Source organism: Patella vulgata, chromosome 2 (genome assembly GCF_932274485.2).
Source record: "Patella vulgata chromosome 2, xgPatVulg1.2, whole genome shotgun sequence".
NCBI lineage: Eukaryota > Metazoa > Mollusca > Gastropoda > Patellidae > Patella > Patella vulgata.
In genome coordinates this window covers 9712712-9728314 of record NC_065880.2, presented here as the reverse complement: position 1 = coordinate 9728314, position 15603 = coordinate 9712712, and the positions used below count along the sequence as shown (strand labels likewise).

The following is a 15603-nucleotide window of genomic DNA, read 5'->3' as shown; positions in this document are numbered from 1 at the left end:
CTTTGGTAGTTTTGTTATGTTTCCAATCAGTAAATGCCACTAAAGGATTATACCGTTACAAAATCAAGAAACCGAAACAAATCTACTTCCGGGAAGACAACTTTACTTGGCTTTTAATGGTAGTACTTTTGAGATCATAAACATTTACCTTGTATGATATCTTGACATTGATCACCATAGTAACCAATAGGACATCTGGTACAGTTTATTTCATTACACATAGATATCTGTAATTAAAAAAATATAATAGTTGACCTAAAATAAGGGAGATAACTTTGTTCATTAAAGGAAAATTTCGGTGTCAGTCATTATCACATATGTGATATAACTCGTTAAACAAGTTCCAAATATAATTTTAACACAGAGATCATTTTTACGATAGATGTGTAGTGAAGATTTCAAGAAATGGAAGTGACGAACGCAAAAGAAAAACGCGATTTATCCCTCCATATAACTGATCCTTCGAAGACCAAAAGTTGTTGTGTGAGACTGTTAGAGGATATCTGACAATTCATAAAAAAAAAATTGTAAGAAAAATAGAAAAAGTCCGTGCGTTACCATGTTTTTATTACGGACAGAATGAATAAAAACAAGGGAATATACGGACTGTTTCTATTTTTCTCGTGTTCTCCGATCTAGTGAATTCAATTACTTAGAAAATAGTACCTACATGTTATACGAAGGCCAGAGTCCTGGGGCCTGTTTCACGAAATTTAACTAAGATAAAATCCAAATTTTAGTAATTTGACTGGATAATATTAGACTGATTTTAGCGCTTAGCCAATCAAAATATAAGTATCTACTAAAATTTGGATTTTATCTTTAGTTAAAATTTCGTGAAACAATACCCATGGCGAAAAGAAAAATACCTATTCACGAGGTCACCTTTTTTGTCTGTTAAATGAAATGAAATGAAATGGGGTTTAACGTCCTACTGTTCTGCTCCGACAGGGCTAATGAAAACGGGCATATGCCATACAGTGTGCTATGAGGGAAATTTTTGCCCGGAATGGGCGGCGCTACGGTCTGCTCTTATATCATATTCCAACTTCAATGGTTCTTTTACGTGCGTGCAAATGTGTACATGAGGTCTCGGTTTTTCGTCCCATCCGAACGACTATTTGTTGTCCCTTGCTTTCTTTTGTTAACTAAAGTTTGAAATTTATCTTATTGGTAAAATACATGTTTTGCTGTTTGGCGAGAGAGAGAGAGAAATGGGGTTTAACGTCCATTCGACACAAACTAGGTCATTTCGGGACTAACATATGGTTTAATTTTTTTCAATAATTCGCTTGCGCGTAGGGGTCTTTAGCAGTGGGAGGAAACCGGAGGACCCGGAGAAAACCCACGAGGTTGGACAGGCGATTGCTGTTTGGCAGCTTGGATTTGATATAAGAGTTGACCTTAGCTCCGCTGTCCAGGAACTATATGGCGTATGCCATTCTTCATTTATGGGCGTTAGCACATGCACGCTGTATCATACGGTCTGTCATTGAGTCAACTGGCGGGGTTTCGATTCCCCGGTTGTACGTGATAAGGAGTAGGGTCGCCAGTCCAATCTCGTGGGTTTTCTCCGGCTCCTCCGGTTTCCTCCCACTGCTAAAGACACCTACGCGCAAGCGAATTATTAAAATAAAATTGGACCATGTGTTAGTCCCGAAATGACATAGTTTGTGTGGAGTGGACGTTAATCCCTCCCCCTCTCTCATTAATGGGCGAAGAAAAGTACGCCGTTAAACCCCATTTCAATGTAATTTTCCACCGTACTTACCAGCCGAAAACAAATTTTCCGATTCACATCTTCATGTGTGATGCAGTCTTCACCGGATTCATACAATGAACACAGTTTGGTTTCTGTATCATACATAAATCTTCGACAGTCTCCATCATTCAGACAACGTTCACCACAGCCAATCAGAGAAAAGCTTGTTGTTTCCGATATTGGAAAATTATAATCCGCATATTTACACGATTCAAGTTCCTCCAAAACTCCTGTTCGGCGAAATTTAGAATCGAAACTTCCAGACACAATCCTGAACAACTGAAATACTGGAATGAAGAGATAGAACCGAGCTACCATCTTGAAACTACGATGCCTTGTCTTGAAACTATGAGATTAGCAAAGATTATATATTTTTGTTACCTTTGCAAGTAGCTCATTGTTGGTTATGTTTTAATGTCCCAAATGGCCGCCATGGGCTATTTACCGGTTAGTATGCCATGGTGAACTGTCCCAGGGGATGGTCTTTATGACGTATGGTCATGCAACTATAATCCCAAAGAATATATATTTTTATTATCTTTTCAAGTTAAACAATGGCATTGGTCACAGTGACTATGTTTTTTTTATAACAACCTTCTATTGTCAACGTCAGGTGTATGGTGTAAGGATGGCTAGAAACCAATACCGAATGTTATTGTGTGAGCGCACTGTATCATAAAGTCTATTATTGATTAAACTGGCGTGGTGTCGATTGACCGGTTGTACGTGACAAGGAGTAGGGTCGCCTGTCCAACCTCGTGGGTTTTCTCAGGGTCCTCCGGTTTCCCCCCACTGCTAAAGACCCCTATGCGCAAGCGAATTATTGAAAAAAAAAATGGGACCTAGTTGGACCTAGACGTTAAATCCCATGGACACAAATGGGCCACAACGCATATAATAATGTTATATGAATGTATACAAACTGATTTACATTCAATCGTTTCTGTTTTTACTATTACTTCTAATTTTGGATCGCTGAATTATACATGAAAATATTGTTGGATTATTATAAATTGGTGTCAGATGTGGCAAGAAATGATTCCTTTTGGCAAACAAAGAAGAATCACGATGAAAAATAAACAGTAAGGGTTCCAAAATAGCCTTAGAACCGAGGTCGGGTAAAAAGCTTTATTTTCATATTAGTTGTGTATAGGATCAGGCAGTAACGGATACAGGACAGAGTCCGATAAGCATAGTGATAAACCCGAGATTTATAAATTTGGACAGGGCAATTAATGAAGATGCGGGGAATTCAAACCAGACCACGTGACTCAATGACAGGCCTTATGACGTTCAATCTCATTTCAATTCTAATGAAAGTTCCCAAATAAATCATCATAATGAAAGCTTCCGTATTGGAGCCACGGTGCCTAAGTAAGACACGTCTAGCTCACCTTGAGGTCACGAGTTCGCTCCCGGTCTTAGCCAAGAAAATTCATCGCGATTTTCCCGCGAGGTTTCCCCTTCCCTTGTCAGTGGTGCGGGAAGAGGAAGGGGGCTGACAATTACAGCTGTCCAGTCGTTCGGATGGGACGACGAAAAACTGAGGTGCGTGTACACAGTGGCATGCACGTAAAAGATCCCTTGGCAGTAAAATTCCCCCACTTAGCACACTGTATGGCGTACACCCGTCTTCATTATCCCAGTTGGAGCATAACAGTAGGACGTTAAACCCGATTTCATTTTATTTCATTTCCCTTGCTGCAAACAAACAGTATGCGTCACCAGGGTTCACGCTGTGGTTCCCCAAAGTCGCAATTTGCGATAAAAAAAATGAAAGTGGCGACTAAATTTTGATTTTGGCGATAAAGTTTTGGGGTACTGGCGATTCTTTTTCAGAAGTGGCGAAAAAAAATCTAACCATTTTATGTTGAGTGTCAATCACGAGTGCGTGGCGGCATTACTATAAATCAATCAACTTGGTTATTAATACTCCCGAACGTGTCAATGAAAATGCTACATGTTAATAGCAAACTCCGTGCTAGATATATTGTATGTTATTTATTCAATCTGATTAAAACACAGATCCTATTTCGTTTCGTTTTTTATAGTTCAAAATTTCATTTTACTTGTCTTTACAACACTAGGATCTGGAAGAGTTGTTATATAACTGGCTTTCTGGTTGATGTGAGGAATTAGCCAATGAAACAGTCTGTTACGGCGAGTTCTTGGCGTGCTGTGCAGCGGAACTGTGGGTAAACCACTAGAATTGTCAACGCTGATTGATTATATGTCTAACGTCATAGGTCAAAAGCCGCTCGTATGACCGCTGACGCGACCTTCCACTACGTCTGGTCAGATCTTCATGTAGTAGAGGCCATCGAAAGTATAAAAGAACAAAACGAAATAAAGATCTGTATTTTAATCAGATTGTGATTTATTGTAATTTACATGATGGCAATGAACATAGCCATCAATAAATTAATTTAAATATATAGTTGAACTATTTGATTTGCGTATATTTATTTACGTTTCTTCTTCGCCTTCTTCTTCATCAAATTCTCCCTCCTCTTCAGCTGTAGCATCCTGGTATTGTTGATATTCAGATACCAGATCATTCATGTTAGATTCAGCTTCTGTAAATTCCATCTCATCCATGCCTTCACCGGTATACCAATGGAGGAAAGCCTTTCTCCTGAACATAGCCGTAAATTGTTCAGATATCCTTTTAAAAAGCTCCTGGATGGCAGTACTGTTACCAATAAATGTTCCGGACATCTTCAAGCCTCTTGGTGGAATATCACAGACGGCTGTTTTAACATTGTTGGGTATCCATTCAACAAAGTAGCTACTGTTCTTGTTCTGGACGTTCAACATCTGTTCATCCACCTCCTTCATGGACATACGACCCCTGAACATGGTAGCTACTGTGAGGTAACGTCCATGACGAGGATCACAGGCAGCCATCATGTTCTTAGCATCAAACATCTGCTGGGTGAGTTCGGGTACAGTGAGAGCTCGGTACTGTTGGGAACCACGAGATGTGAGAGGAGCAAAACCGGGCATAAAGAAATGTAGACGTGGGAAGGGAACCATGTTGACTGCGAGTTTACGTAGATCAGCATTCAGCTGACCTGGGAATCTTAAACAGGTAGTCACACCAGACATGGTGGCCGAAACTAGATGGTTGAGGTCACCGTATGTGGGTGTGGTTAGTTTGAGGGTACGGAAACAGATATCATAGAGAGCTTCGTTATCAATACAATAGGTCTCGTCTGTATTTTCTACCAGTTGATGAACGGAAAGGGTAGCGTTGTACGGTTCAACAACTGTATCTGATACCTGAAATTATAAATGTAAATACAAATAAATATTAAAACAAAGATCTGGATTTGATAAGACATGTTCACTACCCTTTGAACTGCTTTTAATTAAAGGGGCATTATGGAAGATTAGATAAAGAGTTGGCAGTTCTCACTAAAATAGGTAAAAACTAGATAATGTGAAAGGAATGTGCGCAAAATTCCAGTCAAATTGATCCACTCTGAACCGAGATATTAGTGTTTGAATTTTAGGATAGCCTCGATCCTCATTACAAAAGTCGGTACGATAAAAACGTGCAAAGAAAGACGTGCAAAGGTTTAGCTCTTGCATAATGAATGTTTAAACTGAAATGGTATTTTAAGATTACTGATGCGTGTACTTTCAACGTATATAAACTTTCTTACCTTAGGTGACGGACAGACAGAGAAGGTATTCATGATTCTATCTGGATATTCTTCCCGGATTTTACTGATGAGGAGAGTTCCCATACCAGAACCAGTTCCACCACCAAGAGAATGGGTTAGCTGGAATCCTTGTAGACAATCACAGCTTTCAGCCTCTTTACGGACCACATCTAGAACAGAATCGACCAACTCGGCACCTTCTGTATAATGACCTTTAGCCCAGTTATTGCCAGCACCACTCTGACCAAAGACAAAATTATCTGGACGGAAGATCTGACCAAAAGGTCCTGATCGTACAGAATCCATGGTACCAGGTTCCAAATCGACGAGAACAGCTCTAGGTACATATTTTCCTCCTGTAGCTTCATTATAATAAACGTTGATTCTCTCCAACTGAAGATCAGAATCGCCGTGGTAAGTCCCAGTTGGGTCGATACCATGTTCATCAGAGATTACTTCCCAGAACTGAAAGAAAATAAATGAAATGAAATGGGGTTTAACGTCCTACTGTTTTGCTCCGAACTGGGCTAATGAAGACGGGCATACGCCATAGTGTGCTATGAGGGAAAATTTCGCCCTGACAGCGGCACTATGGCCTACTCTTATATCGAATTCCAACTGTCAAGGGATCTTTTACGTGCACGCCAATGTGTACATAGGACCTCGGTTTTTCGTCTCAATTTAATTATCGGAGTTATCGTAATGTCAGGATCGATTTATGGTATTTATCCATAGCTACAACCAATTCTATATTAAAATATAATTAAACCTGCACCTCCTGTGGATACTTTAACTGGACAAACAGAATGTGACTCCTGTGATCCCTGATGGCTAATAGCCCCAAATAAGAGACAAGAGAGAGAAAGTTAACCCCCACTTCACACAAACTAGGTCATTTCGGAACTAAAAAATGGTTCAATTTTATTTCAATAATACGCTTGCGCGTAAGGTCTTTAGCCGTGGGAGGAAGCCGAAGAATCCGGAGTAAACCCATGAGGTTGGTCAGGTGACCTTACTCCTTGTCATGTAGAAGCGAAAAATCGGAACCACGCCACTTGAATCAATGGCAGACCTTATGATGCAATGCACACGCGTTAACCATTCGGCCACCCATCCACCTCAAAACCTAGGAAAGCATAGCTCAACAAGTTATATATTATTTAAACATACCTTAGCTCCAATCTGGTTGCCACATTGGCCAGTTTGCATATGGACGATTTCTCTCATGTTGGAAGGTAACAAGGTTAACAGTGAAAACTAGAAGACAGGGTGAATGTTTAAGATAGATGAACCTTGACTTATATACACCGTGTCACGTGTCTCCCTGGTAATTTTGTTTCCATGTAAATAAATGGATTAGCATTAATCCATTAATCTAATTATGAATCACAACAACCCGATTAACATTGATAGAATGCGTAATGCGACAGTTAATTAATCTATCCAATGGGTAGAACTGCAAGATCTTTCAAAAATAAAGTTTTTAAACGAATTGCATTTGGACATTAAAATTTTTGTTTTTAAATATTCAAGGGAGCGTTTTATTCAATGACAGTATAAATGCAATGAAAGGGGATTTAACGTCCTACTATTGTGCTCCGAATGGGCTAATGAAGATGCGCATACGTCATACAGTGTGCTCTGAGAGAAATTTTGCCCGGACAGCGGCGCTACAGCCTACTCTTATATCGAATTCCGACTGCCAAGGGATCTTTTACGTGAATGCCAGTGTGTCCCATCCGAACGACTAAACATTGCCAGGACCTCGGTCCTGCACCACTGACAAGGAGAAACCACGTCGGAAAATCTCGATGAACTTTCTCGGCCAACTCAGGGATCGAACTCGTGACCTCCAAGTTAGCGAGCCAACGTCTTACTCACTGAGCCACCATGGCTCCCCGATGACAGTATGAGGAAATAGCTGTGCAATATTCAACTAGGACGACAAGATTTTTCGTCCCATCCGAATGACTATACGTTGTCCTTTGTCAGGACCTCGGTTCATAATACGTCTTAAATTAATATAAAATGGGCTAATAGAGATGACCATACGCCATACAATGTGGTATGGGGGAGTTTTGCCCGGAAAGCGGCACTGCGGCATAATCTTATTTCGGATTCAAACTACCGGCATCACGGATACGACAATGTGCACGCTACGTTTGATCTCCTTTTTTCGTCCCATCCGAACGACTAGACTTTGTTCCTTGCCAGATCCGAAGTTCTGGCTCACTGACCAGGGTAAACCATGCGCTTCACAATTTAAATAAAACTATATTATTTCGTTCCCCTTGTCGGATTATTATAAAATGTGTTGACCATAGATCAATGTCCATTTCAGACAATATAACGAACAACAAATTGACAAACTTCTGATTTTAATAATAACATATACAGTGTGCAATATGTTGTTCTGTTTCATCTAAATATCTCATTTTAAACCCATAACCTAATCTGAAACTTCCGATAAACAAAATGAGAGAAAGAGAGAGAGAGAGAGAGAGAGAGAGAGATGGGGTTTAACATCCACTCGACACAAACCAGGTCAATTATATTTCAATAATTCGCTTGCGCGTAGGGGTCTTTAGCAGTGGGAGGAAACCGGACGACCTGGAAAAAACACACGAGGTTGGACAGGCGACACTACACTTTGTCACGTACAACCGGGGAATCGAAACCATGCCAGTTGACTCAATGACAGGCTTAACGATACAGCGCGCACGCGCTAACCATTCGACCATACTTTCTCCCTATATCTAAATAAAGAAGGAAAGAAAAGACTTGTCAAAACTGAGTTTTTGTCAAAATAGCGTCACTTTCTAGGCAGAGAACATTGTATTAATAATATAGTTCTTTTTGATATTTTGCACCTATGATCAAATGAGTCTTGTTTTAAGCTAATTGGAGAAAAAAAATGAACTGCCATAAAAAATATTCATAAATAAATATTTAAAGATGAACTGCTATGAAATATTCATAAATAACAAAAAAAAGATACTTAAAATTTAATTTTTTTATAGTTTGGCAATTAATATTTGTGAAGATTTGACGAAATTCAAAAAGCTATGTGGTCCGTCTTTTCAATGGTTAAAATCCAACGATTATTGTTATATATATTAGGGCAATATTTAAAGTAACTCCCAAATTCGGCGATTTCAATGCTACGATTGAATGATATCATTTCGCATTGAAATTCCCCGAATTTAGACAGATGTTATTGTCCAATGGTGAAGGAATTCCAACTAATCACAACCAAGAACATTTTAATTTTGTGCTACAATTCATAACAAATACAGTAATATACTGTGACGTAATGGGTGATTGTCATAACAAATACAGTAATATACTGTAACGAAATGGGTGATTGTAATTCTCGGTTAAGAGATACGCATTAAAGGAACGAAGTCTTTAACTCTATATCGACATTGCAAACACGACTTATTGGTCAATTTAAATCAACATTAATGTTGTTATCTTACCGTAAAAAGTTGCGCTTCTGATAACCAATATTTAAGACAAAATGAATATTTTAAATGAGTTTTGAAATGCGATTTGAATGTAATAATTGATGGAGATTTCCGAATAAAATAAGGTAATTTGTTCCAAAGTAACGGTGCATAAAATTAAAAGTCCCTCCCCCCTCGCACACCTGTACTATTAGGAATAGTACTCATTCGTCAAGAGCTTGAACTAGTCTCTCCAAATCAGTTTCACCTATGACACCTTCTTCTATATTGAGATTGGTTACATTCGACAAGAAGTCGGGAACTTTTGTCGTACCTTCTCGAATTGGTATAATACTACCTTTCTGGCGATTAGTTAGCGCACGCGTTAGAGCCGTTTGGGCTTCGTGATTGCACCAGTCGCTCTGCGTAAAGTTATCAGTAATATACAAAATAACCTTGTAACTATCACGTATAGCCTCTTCGATATTTTCCAAAATAGTCTTTCCAGGTTTAAAATCCCTCATATCAATTAACCCCTTAAAATTTCGAATGATCTCCATGTGATGCAACAAACTAAATTTAACCCAGTTCCCGTCTCGGTTACTATGTACAATAAAAAAATCATACTCGAAACCCTTCTTATTCCGCGGTCGCATGGCACCGGAATCTCTAATTTCCTTAGTAGACGTTTCACTTCCTGTAGACCGAGAAGACGATAAAAACTGGTGAAGGCGAGAATTAGAAAGGGAATCTTCGATGTCTTTCAAGACATCCATGATAAATTCTTCCAACTGTGGGCTAGCATCTTTCCATAAACACCCAAAAAGTTTTATAAAGAAGTCGATATCTGTATTTATCAATGCCACGGTCATTGTTTTAAATTCTTTCCTGCTGTATTTGGAGAAAGCCATTTTAAACCAAAAAGCTGCTTCTGGAATAATCTCTGTGCTTCCATCGTTGCACAACTCCATGTACCATGTCATTAAGAATTCTATATCCAGAACAAAGGTAGATTGTGGATTTTGGTTTTCTACAGATCTCTGCATGCTCACCCTGGCCTGCGTATCCTCTCCTAGTGCCTTTAAACATTCAGCATGTTTAAAATGAAGACATGGATCTTTTTTACCATCCAAACATGCTAGGCCTTTCTGGTATGCTGCAAGGGCCTTTGCCCGTATTCTTTTATCTTTGCCACGTTTGGAGAGCAAAAGAAAACAGCGTCCTAGTTGTCGATAAGTGTAAGCAGTAGGGTTTACTCGAACAACAAGCTCAAAATCTTCTACAGCAAGTTCCAAATCATGGGTTATATCAACCGATCTTTCAGCGGCTTTCATGAGTTCATTAAGAGCTGTATTCGCTTTTTGACATTTTGTTAACCGGCATTCTGCACGTTTACAGTAAGAAAAATAGCTACTGTCTGAAGAATCTAGTTTGATGGACCGCGAAAATATTTTCACAGATGTATCGAAGTCGGTCTTGTGCAGAAGCCAACTTCCATACAATTCCAGCACTTCCTTGTGTTCTTTAATCTGCAACGCCCTTTCAAAGCAGCTCTTTGGGTCATCATAGAATTTTTCCATTTCCGTGCCTTTAATCTCACTTGGCATTTGAATACCAGTCATATCATCGCAACCCTTTTTATGAGATGGCATGCAAGGCTTCTTCCAGAAAAAATAACCAAAATTTGCCCATGCTAAAGCGGCCAGTGTCGAATCTTCCGGAACATTGTTCTGAATCTGGAGCAATAAATGCATGATGTCATCATACATTGCCTTATTTTTGAATTTTTCTTGCTCTTTTAAGTAGTTCCTATTGAATAGTTTTTTAAAGTTCCAAATTTTACAAATCATCCATGCAGCTCTCTCAATTTGTGCATCTGCCTTTTCAGAAATCTTGCTCAGACATTCATCATACATTTCATTGGATCTGTGATACCTTCGTGATTCATGCGTACTATGGTAGATTTCAAAAGCAAGCGCATACGCATGTTCTGCTTTAAAGCGCGCTAAAATTAACTCATCCGCATTGTCATAAACCTGGTTTCGACAACTCTCATACTCGGCAGCTTCTTTTGTGCTTAAAATCCCACGACAGACATGCGCTAGATTAGCCAAGGCGTTCAAATTTGTTGGATCTTCATCTACAATAGATTTAAAAGTATCATATGATTCGTCAAGCTTATTAATGTAATAATACAGCAAACCAAGTAGATGTTTATTGGCTAATTTAAGTGGTTCAATGCCTCCGTTGATATAACCTTTCAAAATAGTTATCCTTGTCTCGACCTCTTGTCTGTCCCTAGCTGTCTTGACATTTAGATCCAAATCAAAATGACATCTAGCATCCTCCATCTTGCTTCAACGTGGAATCCTGAAAAAAGAATAATTGATAAACCATCAATTGTTAGATTAAACATACATTATGCAAGAGCTAAATCTGCCAATTGCAGGTCTTTCTTTAGGCCTGAAATGTTATATGAATTATTAATTAGACATTAATTAACTTATCCAAACCATAATCAACTCTCGATGCCATCGTTAGCCTGTGATGTTTATTGGATTAGGTTCCGATTTGCTGTTCGACTTCCATTCATAATTAAATCATGAAATGGATAATCCAGACTATGTTTTTTTATCCTATCGACTTTAGTAATGATGATCGAGGCTAGACCGAACATTCAATCTCTAAAATCTCGGTTCATAGTGGATCAATTTGACTGAAATTTCAGCATATTCCCTTTACATTATCTAGTTTTTAACTATTATAGTGAGAACTACCATAATGTATCTTTAACAAATTGTTACTAGATGCAACAAAGCAAATAGATTGGTCATACTTATTTTAATGGCTTATGGTGAATACCATGTCGATAGTATCTTGCAGTGGGCAAATTCGCTTCCGGGGACACTAGGAAGATCAAATAAAGAGCTCTCAGTTCTCACTATAATAGTTAAAAACTCGAAAATGTACAGGGAATATGCTGAAAAATTCAGTCAAATTGCTCCCCTTTGAACCGAGATATTAACGATTGATTTTTAGGCCTAGCCTCCGACATTATTACTAAAGTCGTGACCTTGAGGAAATCTGCAGGTTATGGCAAGCCAAAGCGGAATTAATTGCAAGACCGTTTTTTTTTTGTCTTGACATGTGAGAAATAATTTTGTTGAATTGTTTATAAAAACCGAATATAGTGGTAAAATATTTCCGAGAACAGTATAAATTGACTTGATTTTAACAAAATACAAGAGCAGCAGTGGAAAAAAAATAATCTTTATTGATATACGTCGTTTTGTACAGAAAAAAAAATGCTTGGAAGGTGATGAAAAATTGTTATATACTTGATTTTTTCTCTTTCCATACAGAAAGATAGGTTGCCAGGCAACGAAACATACGCCCACAGCGGCTAAATCGTCCGTGCGGTCGACAAGGGTTGTCGCATATTTATTCCTTTGTAGATAATTGGGGCCTTTACAAGACAGAGGATTCTTTACAATAAAATTGTCTTATCATTCAGAATTATTACATTTAATACTCCACTTTATCTAAATTTCTATTTTATTGAAAAATCTCTTGTTTCCAAAACGGATATCTTACTCCGTTCACGGACCAGTAAATCTCTTTTTCTTCAAAAATGCAAAACGGAATCCATGAAACGTACTTTTCATTATTCTGCATGTCTTGTATGGAACAATCTGCCTTTTGATATAAAGATGTGTAAAAATGTTGAAAATTTTAAGATTAAACTGAAAAGTCATTTATTTTGCACACTGAAGGAACCATAATATTCAACTGATGACATACTTATTATTTTTAACTTGCAATTGAATTCTATTTTATTTTGTGTGTAATTATAGTGTTCTTCCTATATTCTACTCGTATAATGTATATGTTTTGTAGTTTGGGAGTTTGGGAGTGACTTATCAAAGTTCCCACTTTAAAATGCTATTGCATTTCTAATGATTTTAAATTTATCCTGATATTACATGTATATATGTCTTTGTAGCTTAGGAGGGACCCATGGAAGATTAGTTTTTTTGCAAACTAAATACGTTGCCTCATTAAATAAAGTTTTTATTATTATTATTATTATTATACAGATCAGATTACAATTTTTGCCGTTTGAGGGTTTACACGGTTCTACAAATTGAAACAAGGGTCTCAACTCTGTGGAAGTAATCTACAGAAATTGTTGAAATTTGACAGGCTTTTTCGTTTCACAAATTTAAATGATGCATATAAATTTCATACATATCGGATGATAACTTTCATCAATCGAGCATTAACAAGGTTGAACAAAGTTAAACAAGGGCAATAACTCTAGAAGTAATAAAAGGAAATTGCTGAAATTCAATAGGATTCTTCTCTTTACTAATTTAAATGATGCATGTAAATTTCATATAGATCGGCAGATAGCTTTTGATGTTAGAGCATTCACAAAGTTCAATAAAGTGAAACAAGGGCCATAACTCTAGGCGAAATTCAATAAGCTTCTTCGTTTCACTTATTTAAATAATGCATATACATTTCAGAAAGATCGGGTGATAACTTTTGGTGTTAGAGCGTTCACAAGGTTCAATAAAGTGAAACAATGGCCATAACTCTAGACGTAATACACAGAAATTGCTGAAATTCAATAGGCTTCTTCGTTTCGCTAATGTAAATAATGCATATAAATTTCAGAAAGATAGGATAATAATTTTTGGGGTTAGAGTGTTCACAAGGTTAAAAAAGTGAAACAAGGACCATAACTCTAAAAGTAATAAACGGAAATTGCTGAAATTCAATAGGCTTCTTCGTTTCCCCAATTTAAATATTGCATATAAATTTCACAAAGATCGGATGTTAACTTTTGGCATTAGAGCGTTCACAAGGTTCAACAAAGTGAAACAAGGGCCATAACTCTAGACGTTATAAACGGAAATTATTGAAATTAAATAGGCTTCTTCATCTCACTAATGTAAACAACATATATCAATTTTAAAACAATTGGATGATAACCTTTGGTGTTAGAGCGTTCACAAGAAATTGTGGACGACGGACGGGGGCGACGGCAATATACGTCCACATTTCTATGTGGGCGTATAAAAACGGTCTTGCAATTAATTCCGCTTTGGCTTGCCATAGCAGGTGGCCTTGGCAGATAGATCTGACCTAGTATCGACGCGATAGCTACACAAAACTTTTGTTAACCGAACAAAGTAGAAATTATGAATGGTAGTTATAGGCTTCCATAACCGAGAATGACGAATGGATATTAATGTTGCAGACTTGATAACCGAATTATTTCAAGTGAATTGAAAACTGAAAGTAAAATGTTTCTTAGAAAATTCTACTTTTACTTTCGTAATTTGAAGGACCAATTTAATTATCCATTAGTAAATGAAGTTATTCATTGTTTTGACACATAAAATATATATTCACATGAAAATATAGGTTGCCAGACAACTAAACATACACCCACAACAGCTAAATCGTCCGACAGGTTGACAAGGGTTGTCGAATATTTATTCTTTTGTAGGTTGGTATTGGGGGCATTTACAGGACAATTTGCGGTTCTGGGCAAATAGGCTACAAGACAATTTGCGGGTCCACGAGGTTCTACAAACTTAATATGAATGTAGCTATCTCCTATGTTGGGAATACCCAGTGTGTAGAATACATCTGGAAATACCCGCTGAAGAGAAATGCCGATATCATTATCAGTTTCCACTTAATGGACTACCTTACATCATTTATATTAGGCTACTCACCTAAGTATCCTGCGTAGGCCTATTTATGTAGCCACTGGTCTTGAGTCGATCACGGTTAACCAGCAGTCGATTATCTCGGTTTGAACTGGTAGCGCCACACGATTTGACTCCCTCCGGTAGGCTATGGTGTTCTATTTCAGCCACGCCTCGTCCTTTTCAATGTTAAATAATGGAAGACTAAAGCGACACGTCACCCATTGCACAAATCAATAATAATAATAATAATAACTAGATCTGACAGACAGATGTGAAAGCTTTCATATTCACGGTCATTTCCTGTTACATGTCATGGGTTATTTAAAGAAACTCAATGAGAAAAAATAATTATTAAAATCGGTCAAAAGCTCGCTAAGGTATAAGCTTAAATGTAGCGAGAAATATTGCACCCGGGCGGAAAAATAATCTAGGAAATAACTGAGACTTGTATTGTTGTAATCGGATTGACTGCCTGCTCCAGAAGTTTCAGAAAAATCAATCAAACCGTTTAAAAACGGGGCGGATCAGAAAATGAATTGAAAATGGCGGGAAAATATCGAAAAATAAAATAAATAACTTTGAATGGAACTTATATTCTTGGAATCAGATTGATCTCAGTTGTTCGAATATATAGGTCATATTTGTAAATTTTGGAAATTTCGGCACGATAAACGTCAACGGCAAAATTCGAAATTTTGAAATACCAAACATTCGACGCTGATCAAAGCTATCAAGAAATGTGTTCATTTCGGAAGCAGGAGGCGAACTACAGTCTATTGTGATTATTTTCACATTCATATTCAATTCAATATGGTGACCATTAGTTGATCTAAATCAACATTTTGCTCTCTAAATTTTATAGGCATGCGTTAAACTCCACTTCATTTTGTGATTATTACCCACCATCTTTCTGGTTAAACCCCACTTCATTTTGTGATTATTACCCACCGTCTTCATGCGTTAAGTGTTCATGTAGAAAACAATTGAAACGGTTTAATATC

General features: G+C 37.6%; 2 protein-coding genes across 2 annotated transcripts; both read right to left on the bottom strand.

Moving 5' to 3' along the window:
- Positions 1-4228: 4228 nt before the first annotated feature.
- LOC126809756 (tubulin beta-4B chain) lies at positions 4229-6657 on the bottom strand. Its single transcript, XM_050534513.2, has 3 exons — positions 6601-6657; positions 5431-5895; positions 4229-5044 (listed from the first exon to the last, which is right to left on the bottom strand). The coding sequence occupies exons 1-3, from the start codon at positions 6655-6657 to the stop codon at positions 4229-4231; spliced, it is 1338 nt and encodes a 445-aa protein (XP_050390470.1).
- A 1138-nt stretch (positions 6658-7795) lies between these two features.
- On the bottom strand, positions 7796-14844 carry LOC126809751 (tetratricopeptide repeat protein 22). The gene is made up of 2 exons (XM_050534503.2): positions 14627-14844; positions 7796-11246 (listed from the first exon to the last, which is right to left on the bottom strand). Exon 2 carries the CDS (start codon positions 11225-11227, stop codon positions 9101-9103), a length of 2127 nt encoding a protein of 708 aa, XP_050390460.1. The 5' UTR covers positions 11228-11246; positions 14627-14844; the 3' UTR covers positions 7796-9100.
- Between the last annotated feature and the right edge of the window lie 759 nt (positions 14845-15603).

Excerpts from the sequence above, each read along its gene's own strand:
- LOC126809756 (XM_050534513.2), bottom strand. The coding sequence starts at position 6,657 with ATGAGAGAAATCGTCCATATGCAAACTGGCCAATGTGGCAACCAGATT. Across the intron at positions 5,896-6,600 it reads GCAACCAGATTGGAGCTAAG|TTCTGGGAAGTAATCTCTGA; the intron begins GTATGTTTAAAT and ends ATTTTCTTTCAG. Across the intron at positions 5,045-5,430 it reads CTGTCTGTCCGTCACCTAAG|GTATCAGATACAGTTGTTGA; the intron begins GTAAGAAAGTTT and ends TTATAATTTCAG.
- LOC126809751 (XM_050534503.2), bottom strand. The coding sequence starts at position 11,227 with ATGGAGGATGCTAGATGTCATTTTGATTTGGATCTAAATGTCAAGACA.